This window comes from Pelmatolapia mariae, linkage group LG15 (assembly GCF_036321145.2).
Source record: "Pelmatolapia mariae isolate MD_Pm_ZW linkage group LG15, Pm_UMD_F_2, whole genome shotgun sequence".
In the NCBI taxonomy this organism is placed as follows: Eukaryota; Metazoa; Chordata; class Actinopteri; order Cichliformes; family Cichlidae; genus Pelmatolapia; species Pelmatolapia mariae.
The window spans coordinates 21,412,508-21,428,687 of NC_086240.1; the positions used below are offsets into that span (position 1 = coordinate 21,412,508).

The 16,180-nt window shown below is 40.0% G+C and overlaps 1 protein-coding gene across 1 annotated transcript in view; it reads left to right on the forward strand.

Annotated features, from left to right (window-relative positions):
• Positions 1-2,900: 2,900 nt before the first annotated feature.
• The window catches only part of man1a1 (mannosidase, alpha, class 1A, member 1), a 157,690-nt gene continuing 144,410 nt past the window's right edge, over positions 2,901-16,180 (forward strand). Inside the window, exon 1 of the mRNA XM_063496142.1 lies at positions 2,901-3,611. Within this exon, the coding sequence (XP_063352212.1) occupies positions 3,102-3,611 (510 nt within the window). The 5' untranslated portion in view covers positions 2,901-3,101. The remainder of the gene's footprint in view (positions 3,612-16,180) is intronic.

Here is a 16,180-nt window from a genome sequence, read left to right on the forward strand (position 1 = left end):
CAAACATCTGTCATCCCCAGATTAGACTTTCCATCTCTCCACAGGTGAAGTATGGTATATACTAACAAAGATTTCAATCCAGACAGTTTCCACTTCTCAAGCTCTGTGATTCCTATTGGCGTGACAGTAATTTGTCAGATATGTATAGAAATGTAAGCTTTTATCAGCCAGCAAGTAAGATGAACTTTTCAGTTTAAAATCAGGTGCACACACACACACACATCAGTAACAGAGAAGAAATCCAAAATAGATTATTTCAGTTCTCTCTTTCATAAAAAATGCTCTTAGCTGTAGCTAATTCCAGTCCCATTTAAGGTTAAATTGCATGTTTTATAACTGTCTGGTTCCTCAAGCCATTACGAGTATGCAGTGGAGACAATTGAAATGATTGCCATTTATCTCTCACATTCAAAAACGGACTAACAAAGATCATGGATCTCATCAGTAAAAATCTATGTGTGCAATCATGCATGTGTGCATGTACTTGAGCATCGCGGGACTGAGGTTTTGTCCAATTTGTTAAGCCTATGAATAATAATCAGTACCCTGCACAAATGTATTATATGAGGTTTTCAATGGCTGTCAGCTGTGTATTATGAGGCGCGTCACTTGCTGCACTTCTGCATAAACAAGTCTGGCATTTTTCTCTCTATAGCTGCAACTCTCTAAAGATCAGACCACATTTTATGAGTGATCAGTTCAGAAGACTTGGTAATTGCAAAAGGTTCACACAGGTCACGATAACAGACAAAACAATCTGACTGATTAACACATAAAAGGTTGTACTTTTCATGTCTTTGTTACAACGCTGAATAATCTATCGCAGCGTGTTGGAAAAAACAAGTCAGCTCAATAGACTGGATATAAAAGATGGATGTAGTCACTGTGATATTTCCCACTTGTTAATGAACTCTGTGTTCTGAAGCCGCCGTTTTAGCTTTTATAATGATAACCATCTTCATTTCCTGGAACGAAAAGTGGCCATGTCTTAATAAATAGCTCATGGTTAGCCTTGACAATCTAAGAAAGTGATTTGTAAAATAAATAAATAAATCTAGGTAGCAATTAGCTACAGAGACCAAAAAAATTCTTTCACCAGATTTTAAACATGTTGACATTACGGGAATAAAATCATAATCTATAAAAACTGACCCTTTTGGAACAGCCTCAAACGGCCATAAAGAGCAGCTGGTGTTTATAGCACTTCTACAGTTGCTTCATTGTTCTTATATTGTGTTTCCTGTTACCAGCCTTCTTTAATAGTGTCAGTCACCATCTGATGTTTCCTGTAGCTGCTTATAAGCCTTGCACAACAATCAAAAGGAAATGTAGACCACCACTTCCTCCAAAAGCCTTAGTGCATCAACATTGGAGGAAAGTCTTGGTTGCCAGGTCATGGCAGAGCATCTCAAGGTCAGTGCTCTGACTTCATTTTCCACTACTTTCCACTGCTCTGATTTACCTCTGTGCTTTGAGTCTTTCCATTAAGTTTTAAGTCGTGGACCGAAGCTATGTATTGTCCTGAAAGATTACTTGATGTATTCTTGAATTCATTGTTTCCTCAATAATAGAAGGGATACAAACTATCTCCAAACCATGATGCTCCCTCTGTGATGCTTTGTGTTGGTGTGTAGTTCCTTTTCCCTGCAAGCACTGTGGATTTTTACTAAGAATTATGTTTTCTAGATGAGCATCAAGGTCATTTAAGACACGGGGGCATGTTTTATTTTTTAGGTGACCAGTTGTTTCCTTTGAGGTACCTTTCCATTAACACCCATGATGTTCACGTGTCCTAATGTTGATACATGAACAAAGATTTTAGCAGGTTGCAGACATATCTGTAGGTGTTTCCTGTTTCTCCTGGCCTCCTTTTCAGCTCTTTCACCTTCGTCACATATTGCACTCCTGGTGTGATCTTTGCAGGACATTCACTCTTAGGCAGTTCCTTCATTTGTTGTCTTATCATACACCAGAAACACCAAGGCCCTGTGAAGGTTGTTATCATGGTTCAGACCAGCCAGTCTTTCTTGAGAAGATGAATGTTTGTCTTTGATTATATATTCCCTTGGCATGCAGAACATGAGATTCTAGGGTTTTAAACATAAAAGTCAATAAGGTTTTTCCACATAATCTGTCTTAATGGGCCTAAAGCCACTATTGTTCTGCCCACCCTCAATCCCCCCAAACCTGTGAAAATTAACAGATCACATGACTGAAGTTCAGACAGAAAGTCACATGATATGCTTTTCTCATTTGTTAGAGAGGACTAGACTTACAAATGAGCCAGTGAGGAATTTAGCTTGTGGCAAAAGTAGTATTTAACTTTACTTTGTAATGCAAAACTGTTAATACAACAATAATAAACTATTACTACAAGTAATGTGCTCCGTTAACATGTTTGAAGAAACAAAAGTACAAATGTATTGGTGTTTTATTGTTGTTGTTGTTTTGTATGTAATGTTGTTAGATAATCATTGTTGTGTTGCATTTATGCATTGCTGTTGGTAGTGAGGTGGGTGCAGAGAGGCGCTTAGGCATTCTATGATGCTTTCAGGTAATTCTTAAAATTCCTCATTCAATACCATACCTACTTGTCTGTATCTCGGAGAGATGGTGGAGAATTTCGTCTAATAAATCCTACTTTTGTGTATATTGCTTAGGAAAGTAACAAGCTTAAATTCCCGTGTGTTGCATTCCACTCAATCCTTCTCCCCGCTTAGTGAGAAATGACGGTTTACGAGGCTGTCAGCGGCTTTATACCACGCAGTTATCGGGACACGCCCACATCCGAGCTCCCACCACTCACAGGGACGAACGTGATTAGGTCATCGCGCCTTTCAGTCACGCCCATCTACCGTGGCTTCCTGTGTGAGCCGTTGGACTCGCTCTGTCTGCAGCGAGTCTCCGGTATGGACACAAGCTTCACGGCAGAACTTTTCACAGGAGATTTTATCGCTGTTGTTTTCCATCTGACACGGCTCGTATCACTCGGAGATGGATTTCTGAACGGAATAAGCCGAAGCTGAGCCCGACTCTAGTTAAATCTCTCATTTGAAATCGTTTTTTGTGTGTTGTTTGAGTTGTTAAAGGAAGAGGGGAAAATGCCAGTTGCAACTCTTCTGCCTTTTACCGCGACCCCGAATAGGAAGTCTGCCAGCCCGACTTCTTTCAGGTTGACAGAGAAATTTATTTTGTTATTAGTGTTCAGCGCTTTTATAACCCTGTGTTTCGGGGCAATTTTCTTCCTTCCGGACTCCTCCAAGCTGCTCAGCGGAGTTTTCTTTCATTCCTCCGCGGTCGAGACGAACACCCACACCGGTCCGGACAGCAGCGACGCGGGTTCGGCTGGAAACGACGACAGGCTCCTGGCAAAAATCAAGAAAGACCACGAAAAGGCTCTGTTAGAGGCTAAGGATACTCTACAAAAACTTCCCGACGTGATACAAAATGACATTCTAGCTGATAAAGCGAAAGTTACAAAGGAGAGCATGGGTAAAGGTGGGAAGGATGGCAATAATTTACCTTTCATAGAGTACCACCGCCCGCCAGGGGCGACGGGACTAGAACCCCAGGACCCAGAAACCAGGGAGAGACGGGCTAAAATCAAGGAGGTAAGGATCTGGAGAGGATTCTTGTCAAGCTGAGCTCCTTCTAAAATCCGATATTTTAAATGTGCCTCGGCGTGGGGCTGTTTGGAGTCATGGGAGAACGTGACTCAACATGTTATAGGGATTGTTCACAACCTGTCTGCAATTCGGCACACACATAAAATGCAAAAAAGAACTAATGTAAATGTAAATTTAACTTTAGCCACGACAGTCTTGTTATCCCGAACCGCTGATTTACTTCTCGCAGAGCGGTGGGAGTTGGCGAACACCAGGTACACAATTAATAATTTTAGTTAGTCGAAACAAACTGTGAGGTGCTTCTTATATCCAAAATTCACAGGATATATGTTAATGTTTATCTAATCATAGTTCCACGTGAAGAGATCTCTGTATGCTCTTCGGTGTACTTGGCAGTTTAATTAGGGAGCTTTTTGAACGCAGTTAGTAATACCGTTTTGCCTTTCCACTACACCGGGGGAAAATCAGGAATGCTTGCGAGATCCACTGCCCCCCTCCGGGCTGACCTACCTGTCTTTCAAGTTTCCCAGTCTCAGGACAATAAGGGGCTGGTGCAGAATCAACTGGTATTAGTTGGTATATTCTCGGATGGTGGCTGGGAGAGGGGGGTAAAACACACCTTTAGCATCCTTTCATAGATCTTTATGTGACCTAGATTTTCAGTGAGCTCCATCATTCCTAACCTAAAAGGATTTGTTTTAAATAAAGAACGAACGTGTGCGTCTCTCTAATTAATAGTATTAATTATTGCAACAGAAGCTTAATTCACTCTTGTGTTTATTTACAGTGGTAGTGTCACAGCATCTGTGTTTTTCGTTATTGAATGTTTTTTTGTCACAGCAGATGGAAACAACGTTAGCCTTGTTGCCTGCAGCAGGGTGAAAATACCAACAGGTAGCATGTCTGCTATTATTGTGTTATGCCAGTGCACAGTGTGTGTGTGTGTAGAAATAAGGGGAAATCCCAGCCTTGAAGTCACAGAGGTGGTTTCAGGCAGCATCTTATGAAAGCAGCCAACCTGCTGTTTCATCTGTAATATTATGATCCTCGCAGCCCTAGACTGTTACTAAAACATCCTCACTAAAACGTTAAATCAGATCTAAACCACTGTGATAGTGGTATGTGTTTGTGTCATTTTGAAAATGTGCATGAGTTAGCCAAAGCATTGCAGGTGATGATCTCAACACTAAACGTATGTTTTGAAAAGTCCAAAGAGGGACTTTTTCTTGATAAAATGCAAATGGATTTTGGTGCCAAGACTTGGGGGAATCTATAAAAACAAAAGCATTGGAGAGCAAAGAGGTAGGAAGAGGGTCACCACAGCTCTTAGGGGGTTAAAGGTACCAAACTAATATAGTGCCTGTCCCCTTGTGCTTCCAAAATTCCTTTGACACATTGGGGCATGGACAAAGGGGGCCTTTAGGGTTGTCATGTGGTGTCTGGGGACTCCAGCTTATTAAGCCAATCCTATGGGTGCTGAATTATATCTGCGCATGTAGTTTTTTTCTTTGTTTTATTCCTTGAGGAGGCTGCTGCAGTCGTAGCGTGTCTGCCTGTTCTTCAGGTGACTGTTATATGCCAAATTAGCATCTGCACGAAAGCCAGGAGAAGATTTCCTTGCAGAGCATTGGCTTGTAACCAAATAACTGTTATTCACTCCTCCTGCCGGTTTAAATCTTGCAGCTGACTGGTGATGTTCAACTCTGTGAGGAGGCTTGATTTCCATTTACTTTTTCACGGGGGTGCACTGATAGACACACAGAGAAACCCGCTGAGTGAGTGAGCACAGAAGGGTCCTGATTGAGAACATGTGGCTGATAGACACACAATCATGTGGGCTGATTTGAAAATCACTTGTAAATCAGATATCGGTGAGTTATTGTGAAGAAGGTCAGGATATGACCTCCCTGCATGGCCTCCAGGATGTCTGTAGACCCGTGGTCAATATTAGCAGATACAAATATCACAGCAGTGGATTTGGCTGACTTCTTAAATGATCACTGACATTAAACCATGATATTTTTACTCTCAGGAGAGAATTATAATAGGGTTTTTACCTCGATACCAAAAACACAAACCAAATGATCAGGGTTGTTGTGTGAAAATATATTTTAGGGATTTACTTTACTCAAGAGTCAAATGCATTTTTGGCAGTGGCCAAAAAAAAAAATGAACAAACAGACTCACTAAAGTAACTGTATGGAGACCAGTTGTTTATGAAATCTTGTCATTTAACATTGATGTAGCTTACTGAAGCTTCATAACAATTTAACATGGCATAGTTTCATATTACAACAGGAGATTTTATTGATACATCACTCTGTGTCTGTACTAAAGCCTTTTTTCTATTGTCTGTTATTAAAGACACAATGTACTGCAGATAGTTGACATGCCAAGCTTAAGATGTGTCAAGTGCCAGTAAATAAGTCAGAAACCCTGCGGTCGTGCCATCAGCCACATGAATGTGGCATTAAATAAACCATGTCAACAAGAGGCCACTCTCTTTACAAACTAAGCCATGCCAATTGTGCATTTACATGTACTCACGGTCTTCCTGCACTTAGTATCATGATGTTAGGCAAAATAACACAGTGTTAATGTTTGTGTTTTGTTAGTGAGGTTCTAAATCCCATTTCCAGCATCCCAGATGGATGTTTATGCTTTAGAGTTCAGCTGTGATTTTCAAAGCGACTTTAATAACCTGGGGGGGAAAGTCAGCACACGACTGTCCCATTGAAAACACAATGGTTCTGAACCCCGTGGGGTTTTGAGGTCAGATTTTCATGTTTATAAAGTACAGTTGTAACACATTGTATTGCTTTCTGTTTTGTTTTCAATAACGAAAAAATATAAAGTCCTGTACACAATGCTTTGTTTATTTTGTTCCATTTTTGAAAATATCAGACGCTGTGTCGACTTGCATGCATCGTTATAAGTTTGATTCAGGTCAGGTGCTCTATTCAGAGCATATTTTTCCTTCGTCAGGAGATGAACTGTAACAACCTGTAGTAGTAAATCATAAAAAGATCCACCAGTGCTTCAAGCAGTAAAATGCAACTTTTTTATGAGATCACCTCCTGTTTGCTTGGCAGTAAGAGACTTTGAGCTGTGATCTTCTTTCAAAACAAAATCAGCTGTGTGTTTTATTGTTAAATGAGTAGACTGAGGCTAAGGGGAGGTCACTTTAGATCTAACCCAGACATGCATGTTAATCTCAGTTTCTGTAACTCATAGTGTTGCAAAAATTTAAAAAAGGCAGAAAAGCAAACGTGTGAGGCTTCACCAACCTCAACTTTAATGAAGCGGCTAATAAACATATTGTAATCTTCTGGGAGAAGCCACAATCCTTTGAACTAGAAAACAACACTACATAATAGTTGCTTTATGGCTTCTCATCATGGACAAAAGCATGTGGCATATATAATAAAGGCTCATAAGAACTCAAAAGAAGTGTACTGACTAGATGTGTACTTGTACCGATGAGATGGTTTGAGCATGTGAAATTGGGAATACATTGGAGAAAAAATGTTGAACATGTAAGAAGACAACAGAGGAGCTTTGTGGATGTAGTGAAGGACGACATGCAGAACCGGCTGTTGGTGTAACAGAGACGGTTGCAAGGGATGGGAGATGGAAGAGATGGTCGTTGTGGCGACCCCTAAAGGGAGCAGCTGAAAGAAGCCTCTTTGATCACCACTGTTGATTTGAAACCTCCACTAGTAGCTGACAGTTAACAAGTCCAGTAAAAGAAAAATAGCTTTTTTTTTCTCCTATCACACCTTTATTACACTGTAGTAGTGGCTTCAGAGATATTAATATCCTTAAAGATTACATAACAAATATGAAGCTGATTTGTATGAAATTTAAGCACAGATGAAGGAAGCAGTCATCAGTTTGGTTTTGAGAATCACCGACTTGATAAGGATAAGCACAAGATGATGGATGGATGCATTGTTCACGGCGGGGCATGTGCTGTATCAGCGCCCTTCTAGAGATTTCTGAGTTGATTTTAGCCATTCACGTAGTACAGTTGGACCACACAGGTCTCCAGGCTTGTGCTGAACTCCTCTACAGATCACATTTTTATCTTTCTGCCCTTTCTGTAAAGCCAGTAAATTTGCTGACCAAACACACTCTTACATGCACCCCATGATCTTTTGTGACCTCCTGTGCTTTTTGCTTTTTTATGTGGAGGATTTTTAAATTATTTGAAGATCAACTTCTGAGATCTGCCATCTCCCAGCTAAACTTCACCATCTGATCGAGTTATCAAGGGATCAGCCCTGCACTGAGCTGTCGTGTCAGCGGGTGCATGTTGAGTTTGAGATGGGCAGAGCGCATACAGCATGGGTCGCTCTGTAAAGGATAAATAGTTTGTTGGGAGTGACCGCCACAATCCTACAATCAGCTGAATCTGTTTGTCTGACTCAAATCAGGCTCTCTGGAGAACCCCGCCCCCCCACTGTCAGGACCCCAGGCTTTCACTCGCTCTAACAGGGGCTTTGGTGAGAGAGCAGGGGGGGGGGGGTAAATGATGAAAACCTTTACTGATAAATGGATGGGAAAATCAAAGCTTATGAGGTTGACATAGCAAGCTACTTTTCTGTTAATAACAATTTCTTCACCAAGATTAATTGGATAACATTTCAGTAACATTTGCAGGAAATTCCCCTCCTGGAACGCCTTGCGATTTTATGAAGTATGAGACATGTATTTTCTACATTTGTATTTTAACACAACCTTGCAATGCATTGAATAACAGTGCTTCCAGTGATGCAGATTAAACTCTTGTTAGCGGTTGAGTTAATGGGCTTATTGCTGACCCGTGTGCTCTGCACTTCCTTTGACGTAGGCTAACCACAGGTCAGATGCAGCTTGAAGCCTTCATTATGCGTTGCTGTGGACATGGACAGCTGGAGACCTGATGGCCAAGTAGCCATTCCTGTTATACTTCTTTGAAGTCCACCACCTGGTGTGCATGCGTAGTTTGTGGATTGCAATGCAAATTCTCCACACGTAACTCCGCGTGTACACAAAAAACAAGCAGGCACCTTATTCTGTTCGATTTGATTTGATGTCAACATATATTTGTAATGCTGTTGAGGTGAATGTGTAAACCAGTGTTTTTAACATTATTGCCAGCACTGTCTTCTGTAGCTCACAGCGTCTGAAGTTGTTTTTACACACGTGCAGTAGCCACGAAGCTTTTTAGGCATAGTTTAGCTTTTAAACTTGTCAGCTCCCTAACTGCTTTGGTTGAAAGAAGTAGTTGGATGTGTTGTTTCTCAAAAACCAAAAAATGATCGGTGATGGTGGACAAGCTAAAGCTAGTCCTCCCGGAGTGCAGTCGCCTGTATAACATGATAGTTAACGTGTCATAACATTCATTATAAAGAGACTGTTTAGAGTCACTTTCTTTTTTTGTTTTGTTATGACTGTGTCAGATTAAAGAAGCCATTTCCCAGTCTGCAGTGAGCTGCATATTGTCCACAGCTCTTGTTGGTAGGCAGCATTCTGTGCACCATACTGTGCCCTCCCCCGTACAATATTATGCAAACACAAACATTAGGGAAAACGCCATCTCCGTCTCTTTAAGTTTCAAAAGACAGAGGATGAGGCAACTGTTTGCATTTTTTTCCATCTTGTACTGTGGAAATTTTATCTTTCAAAAGACATTTTTAGCTGCTTTTTTAGCCCAAACAATCCAAGCATTTTTTTTCTACCAGTAAAAAATGCTCTTTGTACAAAGGTGAGCACAGCCTTAGTTTAGGCAAAGCTGCATATAAGAATCCAAATTTCTGTATCAGTTTGATAAGGCACACAGTGGCGGGCACACTGTTTCACCTACCAACTCTCCTATAAAAGGCCTACATGATGCCTGATTATATCCATAGGAGCAGGTAATTGTCGAAAAACAGGAAGTGGCAGTCACGTGCCTTCTGCCCTCCTGTGTTTAAACCCATGGTTCCAAATTGTGTGACCATTGTCTTTGACCATTCTCATATGGCTTCAGGTGATGTGTGGATGCCAACAAGTCAAACGAGTATGTCACCTAACAGGAGAGGTTAGCTACTGCTAATAAGGTGACTCATCAACACTAAACATTCCTTTGGAAAGAAACGTGGCCTATTTCAACAAAGAGCTCAGGCTGAACCAGAGGCAGCCAGACTGTTTATTGGACTGTGTGAAAATGTTTAATAATGTATTGGAGACGAGTAAAGTACTGTATATGCTAATGGAGTGGTGACACGCTTGCAAAAAACAAATTGCAGTTGTCATGCTATGTGCAAATTCTACAAGGGGGCTGTCTGAAATATAATCAAAAGAAGAAGTGAACACGTGTCAGATCACATAAAGGCTGTGAGTACATTTTGGCATGCTATTTGCTGTGCCTTGGGCACAAAAAGTTTGGAAACCACAGGCTTAAAGAAAACTGAATCTTTCTAGTAATGCCTGTGAGAAAAAGTGACTGCAGGCTTTGTTCCAACTAGATTCTCCCAGCACTGTTTAGAGTTTGTGTGAGAACGTCAAAAAAGCAGGGACTGGAAAAGCATGTGACTACAGCTTAAACACTGCAGGTCAAAGTACATTTGAATAGTAACAGGCAGAAATTTAGCCACAGATCAAATACATCACATGACAGTTTGAAGGACATGTCGTCCTATTCATAAAACCATGTGCAAGGTATCAGTGCTGGAACCCAGACTATTCTCTAAAAAGACTTTTCTCCAACTGAAAAGCAGTGAGAAAACAGAAGAAATCTTTGACAGCTGCTGGTTATATGCATGCCTTGTATATACAGCAAACCTCGTCTAATGGCAAACACATTGTCTTGCCCATTCCCCATGTTATAATGCCTCATAATCCATATCTGAAGGTTCACACATTTTCACTTTGGAAAAATGGGCCACTGTTATCAGTAGACACCTTAAGCTGAAGTATTTAAATTTGTATAGGAAGATGAGGAGTTAGGGCTCTGCTAGAAAACTTATTTAGAAAGGTTAAAACTATTACTTGAAGTTTTAACTCTACTTGAAGGCAGAGTAGGGGGGTCATAGGATATTATTAAAATATAGGCAGAATTCATACAGTTTCTCCTGGAGAACTCAAGTGAGGTTGTGAAGTGAAGCTGGTATCGCCTCGGTGTGGTGTCCGAATGCATTTCTGATCTACTGTGCCCCTTCGTAAAGACATACCAGCAGTATAAAGTGCAGACATAATTGTGCTTATGGTTTGATTTTGAAGCCAGACTTGAATCACAACCTAAAACACACCTTGGAACTTTTCCTTTCACGCTGGGGATGTCCTCGTCCTTAAAGACTCAACATTGAAGCTTTATATTTTGAGGAAGATTTTCAGTGCAGTGAAAGAGTTGTTGCAATTTATTATGCACACACTCACCTTTTCTGCTCTGAGCAACTGCTGCTGTCCTAAGTGACTCATCATCTTGTTCCTTGGTGAGTGTTTGTGTGTGATGAGGTGGAGCTTGTTGTTGTTTAGTATGCAGATGAAATGTAAATGAGTGTTTGGCTAGCTATAAGGACAGTGTGCCTGCAGTATGTATCTTAAAGGACACTCGTCATCCTGTCAGTCCTGTTACCTCTGTCAGCACAGACTCGTCTTTAAACTTTACACAGTGGAAACTCTAAGGAGGGGCTTGTGCGACCACATCCTGCTGTTCAGAAAACAACGGATAAATGCTGGTTTGTAAAGGTCTTTGGCTATCACACATCAACTGCTGAGCAGTGATGAAGCATTAGTCTTCACTTTCTCGTCTGACATCTGTACAAGCCAGTCATTTCCTTCCCCTTTATTTTCTTTACTTTCCTCTGTTCTCTTCATCCACTCTTCTGCTACCTTCTCTGCTTTTAACATTTGCTGTGTTAAGGATTCAGTTCAGTGGTTTTTGCCCACTCCCAACACAGTTATGTGCTTTACACTGTGTCTGGTGCTGTGTGTGTGCATGTGAGTGTGGGTGCGTCTTTGCAAGCAAGCATGTGTTTCACAAAAAAGTAAAAGCTGCTTTGCCAGGCTTTGGAGCCTGAAATAAAATTCCAAGTCTTTTTTTCGGGCTAACTTGGCAGCCTTTTAGTCCTATTTCTGTATTGACCCTGTATGTGTGTGTGTCTGTGTGTGTCAGATAGAGTTACTGCCAGCCCCTCCAGGTGCTCTGTTTAATTGTCTAATGGCTATAATAGCTGAGGCCCACAAACAGCCCAGCAGCCTCCTGCATAAGTGTGTGTGTGTTTATATAGAGTAAAGGACTTGTGTGTTTGCCAATCCTGACAGTGGAGCCTCTCTTCAACAGCAGTGCCATTATTTTGTAAAGGCATTAGTCATCAATAGCTGTGTTTACTTGGAATCTTTCATGTCAATAATCTGAACAAAACCCGATCGAAATGGAATTGCCTGACGTAACGCTTTAATCTGAACAAATTGGCTCACTTGGAAAGTAATTTAATGCTTTAAACATTTTTATAATTTGATCTCCAAATGGAGATTTGTCATATAAAAGGCCCTTTGATTGTGCTGTCGTTTTATTTTAAGGCTATCTAAATTGTCTTTACATGCACTCGTATTTGAATGAAATCGATAGATGTCACATCTGTTTTCTGTTTACCTTTTCTTCAAAAAGCTGTGTAATTAATAGAATTTTTATTTGAATTACAGTTTTAGCTTCTACTGATTTATTAAGATAGGATAATGATTGTTGTCCTGCATCTACTTTGTTCTCTGGAAATGTAAATATTAAGGAAAAAGAAGTCTGAATTCACTTCCCACCAGGCCGCGGCATGTTTAGTTCAGTTTACATTTATTTATTTTATTTATTCAGTTCGTAGTTGTACTTCATGGAAATGCACTTAATTTTTTTAAAAAGCCTGTTTTTTCTTCTTCTGTTTTTAAAACGTAAAGAGATCACAATTTTTCCAAAGTATGTCAGTAGTGGAAGTAAATTCTGTATTAAACTCTGTTTTAAATTGTGTATTTTGTATTTACTTTGAAGATTGTTCTCCACCCTGAATGACCCTCGAATGACAACACAGTTTCGGCAGACTTGTGACATATTAGCTTCAGCTTGTGGCGTTTACATTGGACCTAATTTAATGTTAATTGTTGCACTTTTTGACACCTAGTAGTTGTCTCTGACTTTGAGTGTTTATTCTGTTTCTACAGAAGAAGGCAGCTGGGAATAGGAATAGAAAAACCACACATTCAGGCACGATATTAGCTTGTTATCTTGCTTAAGCGATCCAAGCATAAAATATGTATCTGTATAGAACAGAACTTTCACAGTGAAGATTTGATTGTAAATTCTAATTGTTAATGACTAAAAATGTTGTATGTATCAGGATGTGTACTTTCTACCTTGTGAAGACAGATTGTACTGCACCTCTACCCTGAGGCCAGGACACTGGGTGGCACGAAGGGCCGAGGAATGAATACTGTATTAGTGTAATAAAGTCACTGTGAATATACGGTCCTAGTGGATAGCCCACAAGCCTTTGGATATTTTAAATCCATATATTAATATAGATCGTTACTACAAGGCTCTTAAAGAGCCAGTAAGGATTGATTGGTGCAGTGTTTGGGTTTCTGGAAGGTATATAGTAGTTTGTACTGGGAGAGGATGAGGATGAATGTACTTGTTCCAGGTCTCCTGGCTGTGAGGTCTCTCTAATGACTCAAGGTGAATGATAGGGGTAATTCTGCATATGCGCACATACACATGCACGTACACACATACTCATCCTATTGCTGTATGGGTGTCATATTTATGTCTATGTGTGTATTGTAGCCTTTGTATAGTCAGATCATATCACAGGGTGATGCCCTGCATCCCACACACAACAGACCTAAATGCACTGAGGGTGTGGTGTATATTAAGCCTATAGCCTGCATCCATCTCAGTGTACATCAAGGCCTTTACTGCTGTTGTAGCATCTATCCTCCCAACTCCTTTTTAGCTTATGCATAGTTATTGGTCTGATAAGCATACGGAAACTGTTTTTCTGCCATGTGTAATTGAAAAGCTAAAATATATATTTTTTTATATATATATTTTTGTTGGGTACACTGGTCAGACAAAACGAGTAATTTCAGTGTTTTCAGCTTTAGAGAGTCATGACAATTCACTAGCGAGTGTCATCGGTTCACTTTGTCTGTATATTTTAACAACTCATTCTGTTAGTTTTTTGTTTTTTTTCTATAATCATCTGAAGAGCAAATGAAATAACTCTATCTGCCCTTGATTGACCTGTGAATCTTCCCGTTCCCCAACGTCTTCATTGTTTTGATAGAAATCAGTGTTTTTCCCCAAAAGTGGATTTCATTCCACTGTGGGATAGACGCTGAGCAGACGAATGCCAGCTGCAGTCCATGATGGTGGATTAGTTCATCCACAGGGTGAGAGACTAACTGGAATTGCAGCTGATAATTTCTCGGTTATTTATTAGCTTCAAACAGAAAAAAATATAGAAACTGCAGCCACAAATACATCATAATCTGTGGGGAAACACTGTCCAGTAACAGTAATTCATAACATTGACTCTAAATCAGTTTGGACTGTGGATCTAGAGATTATGGTGTATAGACTGGCATAGAGTCTAGGTTATTGCTTATTGCAGAACTAATTTTGATTTACAAATCTTGGTAAGGCATTAGTAAGTTAAAAGCATTTTACACTGGGCTTCATTTCAGAGGTTTTGATGAATTAAGATGTCAGGCAGTGCCACTTCAAACTGCTAATACTGCATGTTTTTAAGCATTAAGTGACATTAAATGAACACACTTTGCTGCACAGGATAATGATGTTTTGTTATGAGTCATATTGTGAATGTGGAGGTTTGAAATGTGCCTTCACTCATCCAACAAAAGTAACATTGTCAGTCAGCTAATGCGGCAGTGCCTTTAGCGTAGACACCACTAAGAAGCTAGCTAAATGAAATGTCAATAACGATTCATCAGTAACCCTTCGTGGGCCCTCCACGGATCATCCAGATCACCTCTGTCTCCTTCAGCCCTCTCTCCTCCACTTACATCATATTTTTTAAGCTTCCAGAGTGCTTGCAGTCTAACCATGAACAACGGGCAGAAACAAACTGAGGGGCTTTTAAAACTGTCTTAAAAACACATGTATTTGTAGTCCCACATAAAAAGATCTGAAATGGATTTGTAGGTTGGTCTGAAGGAAGTCTTGTGGTGTTTCAGTTGGTACTCTCACACTCAGACCTCCAGTGTACACCGGCTGACATTTTTACCTAAAGGTGAGCTTTGCTTCTCTTTACCAAGTCCTGTCGATACACCACAGGCTTTGTCCGGCAGTAGGTAATGAAACTGGTTTTTGGCATTGGTGTGTATGTGTGTGTATATATGTGTTTTCTTCATCTTCATGCTGTGGGGAATTGCCTATCGACAGATTTCAGTGACTCTACCACTGTGACTGTGATTTATCTGTTGCAAGAGAGCATTGCACGTGGATTCTGTTCTTTTTTTCCTACAGTCATCGTCTTTATTTCCACTCATGTTCCCGTTCTCTTTTTACAAACAGAAATCATAGTAATATATGACAGGGCTGTATTTTTATTTTTGTGTATCTGACTATATTTTGATAAGAAGGCTTCTTGTTCTCTGATCCATTTAGTGTGCATTAGTATGCTATCAGAAGTTCGCGGTGAACCCCTACACATCACTACAAGGTTTTTAATGTGAAACATTTATAGGGAGTGTGTCAACTGCAAGGTAAACCTGGAACAAAGAAAGGAATCAAAACAATCAATTAATTAGCGAGCTACAACAACAGTGATGTTGAAAGGAGAAATTAGGCTGCTCAGAGTGCACTGGGGCATTCAGTATGTCATGAAAATGTATTTCATTTCATTCGAGAACTATTATATGGATAATTAGTCCGTCTTTTCGAACCTGACTGTTGTTTGAAAGCAGGCTTTTGTCGTGTAAATTGGACTATTTGTAGATAGAAGCTGAAAAAAAAAGAAAATGGGGAAAGAATGGGAAAGATGCAGGTCCCAGGCTGGTTTCAGATCTGGAGCGCATGCTGTGGATTTTATTTTAGATCATTAGCTATCTGCAGTGGGAGTGCAATATTATTAGCCTCCTTTTTCCTTTATACAGTAATATATACTTTGTGGTGCTGCTGTATGGGACTTTGGGTCAACACATGCATGTAAAACATGTTAATCACCATCCACACTTGTAGATTAGTGAGGCCAGGAGGTCTCACTTATATCTCACTTAGATCTTAATAGTCCGAGCTCATAATAAGTTACAGATTACATTTTTACATACAGTCCCTTAAGTAACTAAATCGGAAAATCACATTTTGTTGAAACCAAACCAAAAGAGAGAATTGAAACAGAAAAAGTGATTTAAGGTCGTTTAAGAAGAGGAGATATTTAAATTTATGCCAAGATGCATAAATTCAACACTGTCAGTCTGCTGATCTCAACTAAACCAATATTGTTCTTTGTTGTAATGACTTTAATCTTTAGTCTAATCACTTTGTTTTAATAGCATTAGCCATGTGAGAGGAGCTCGTG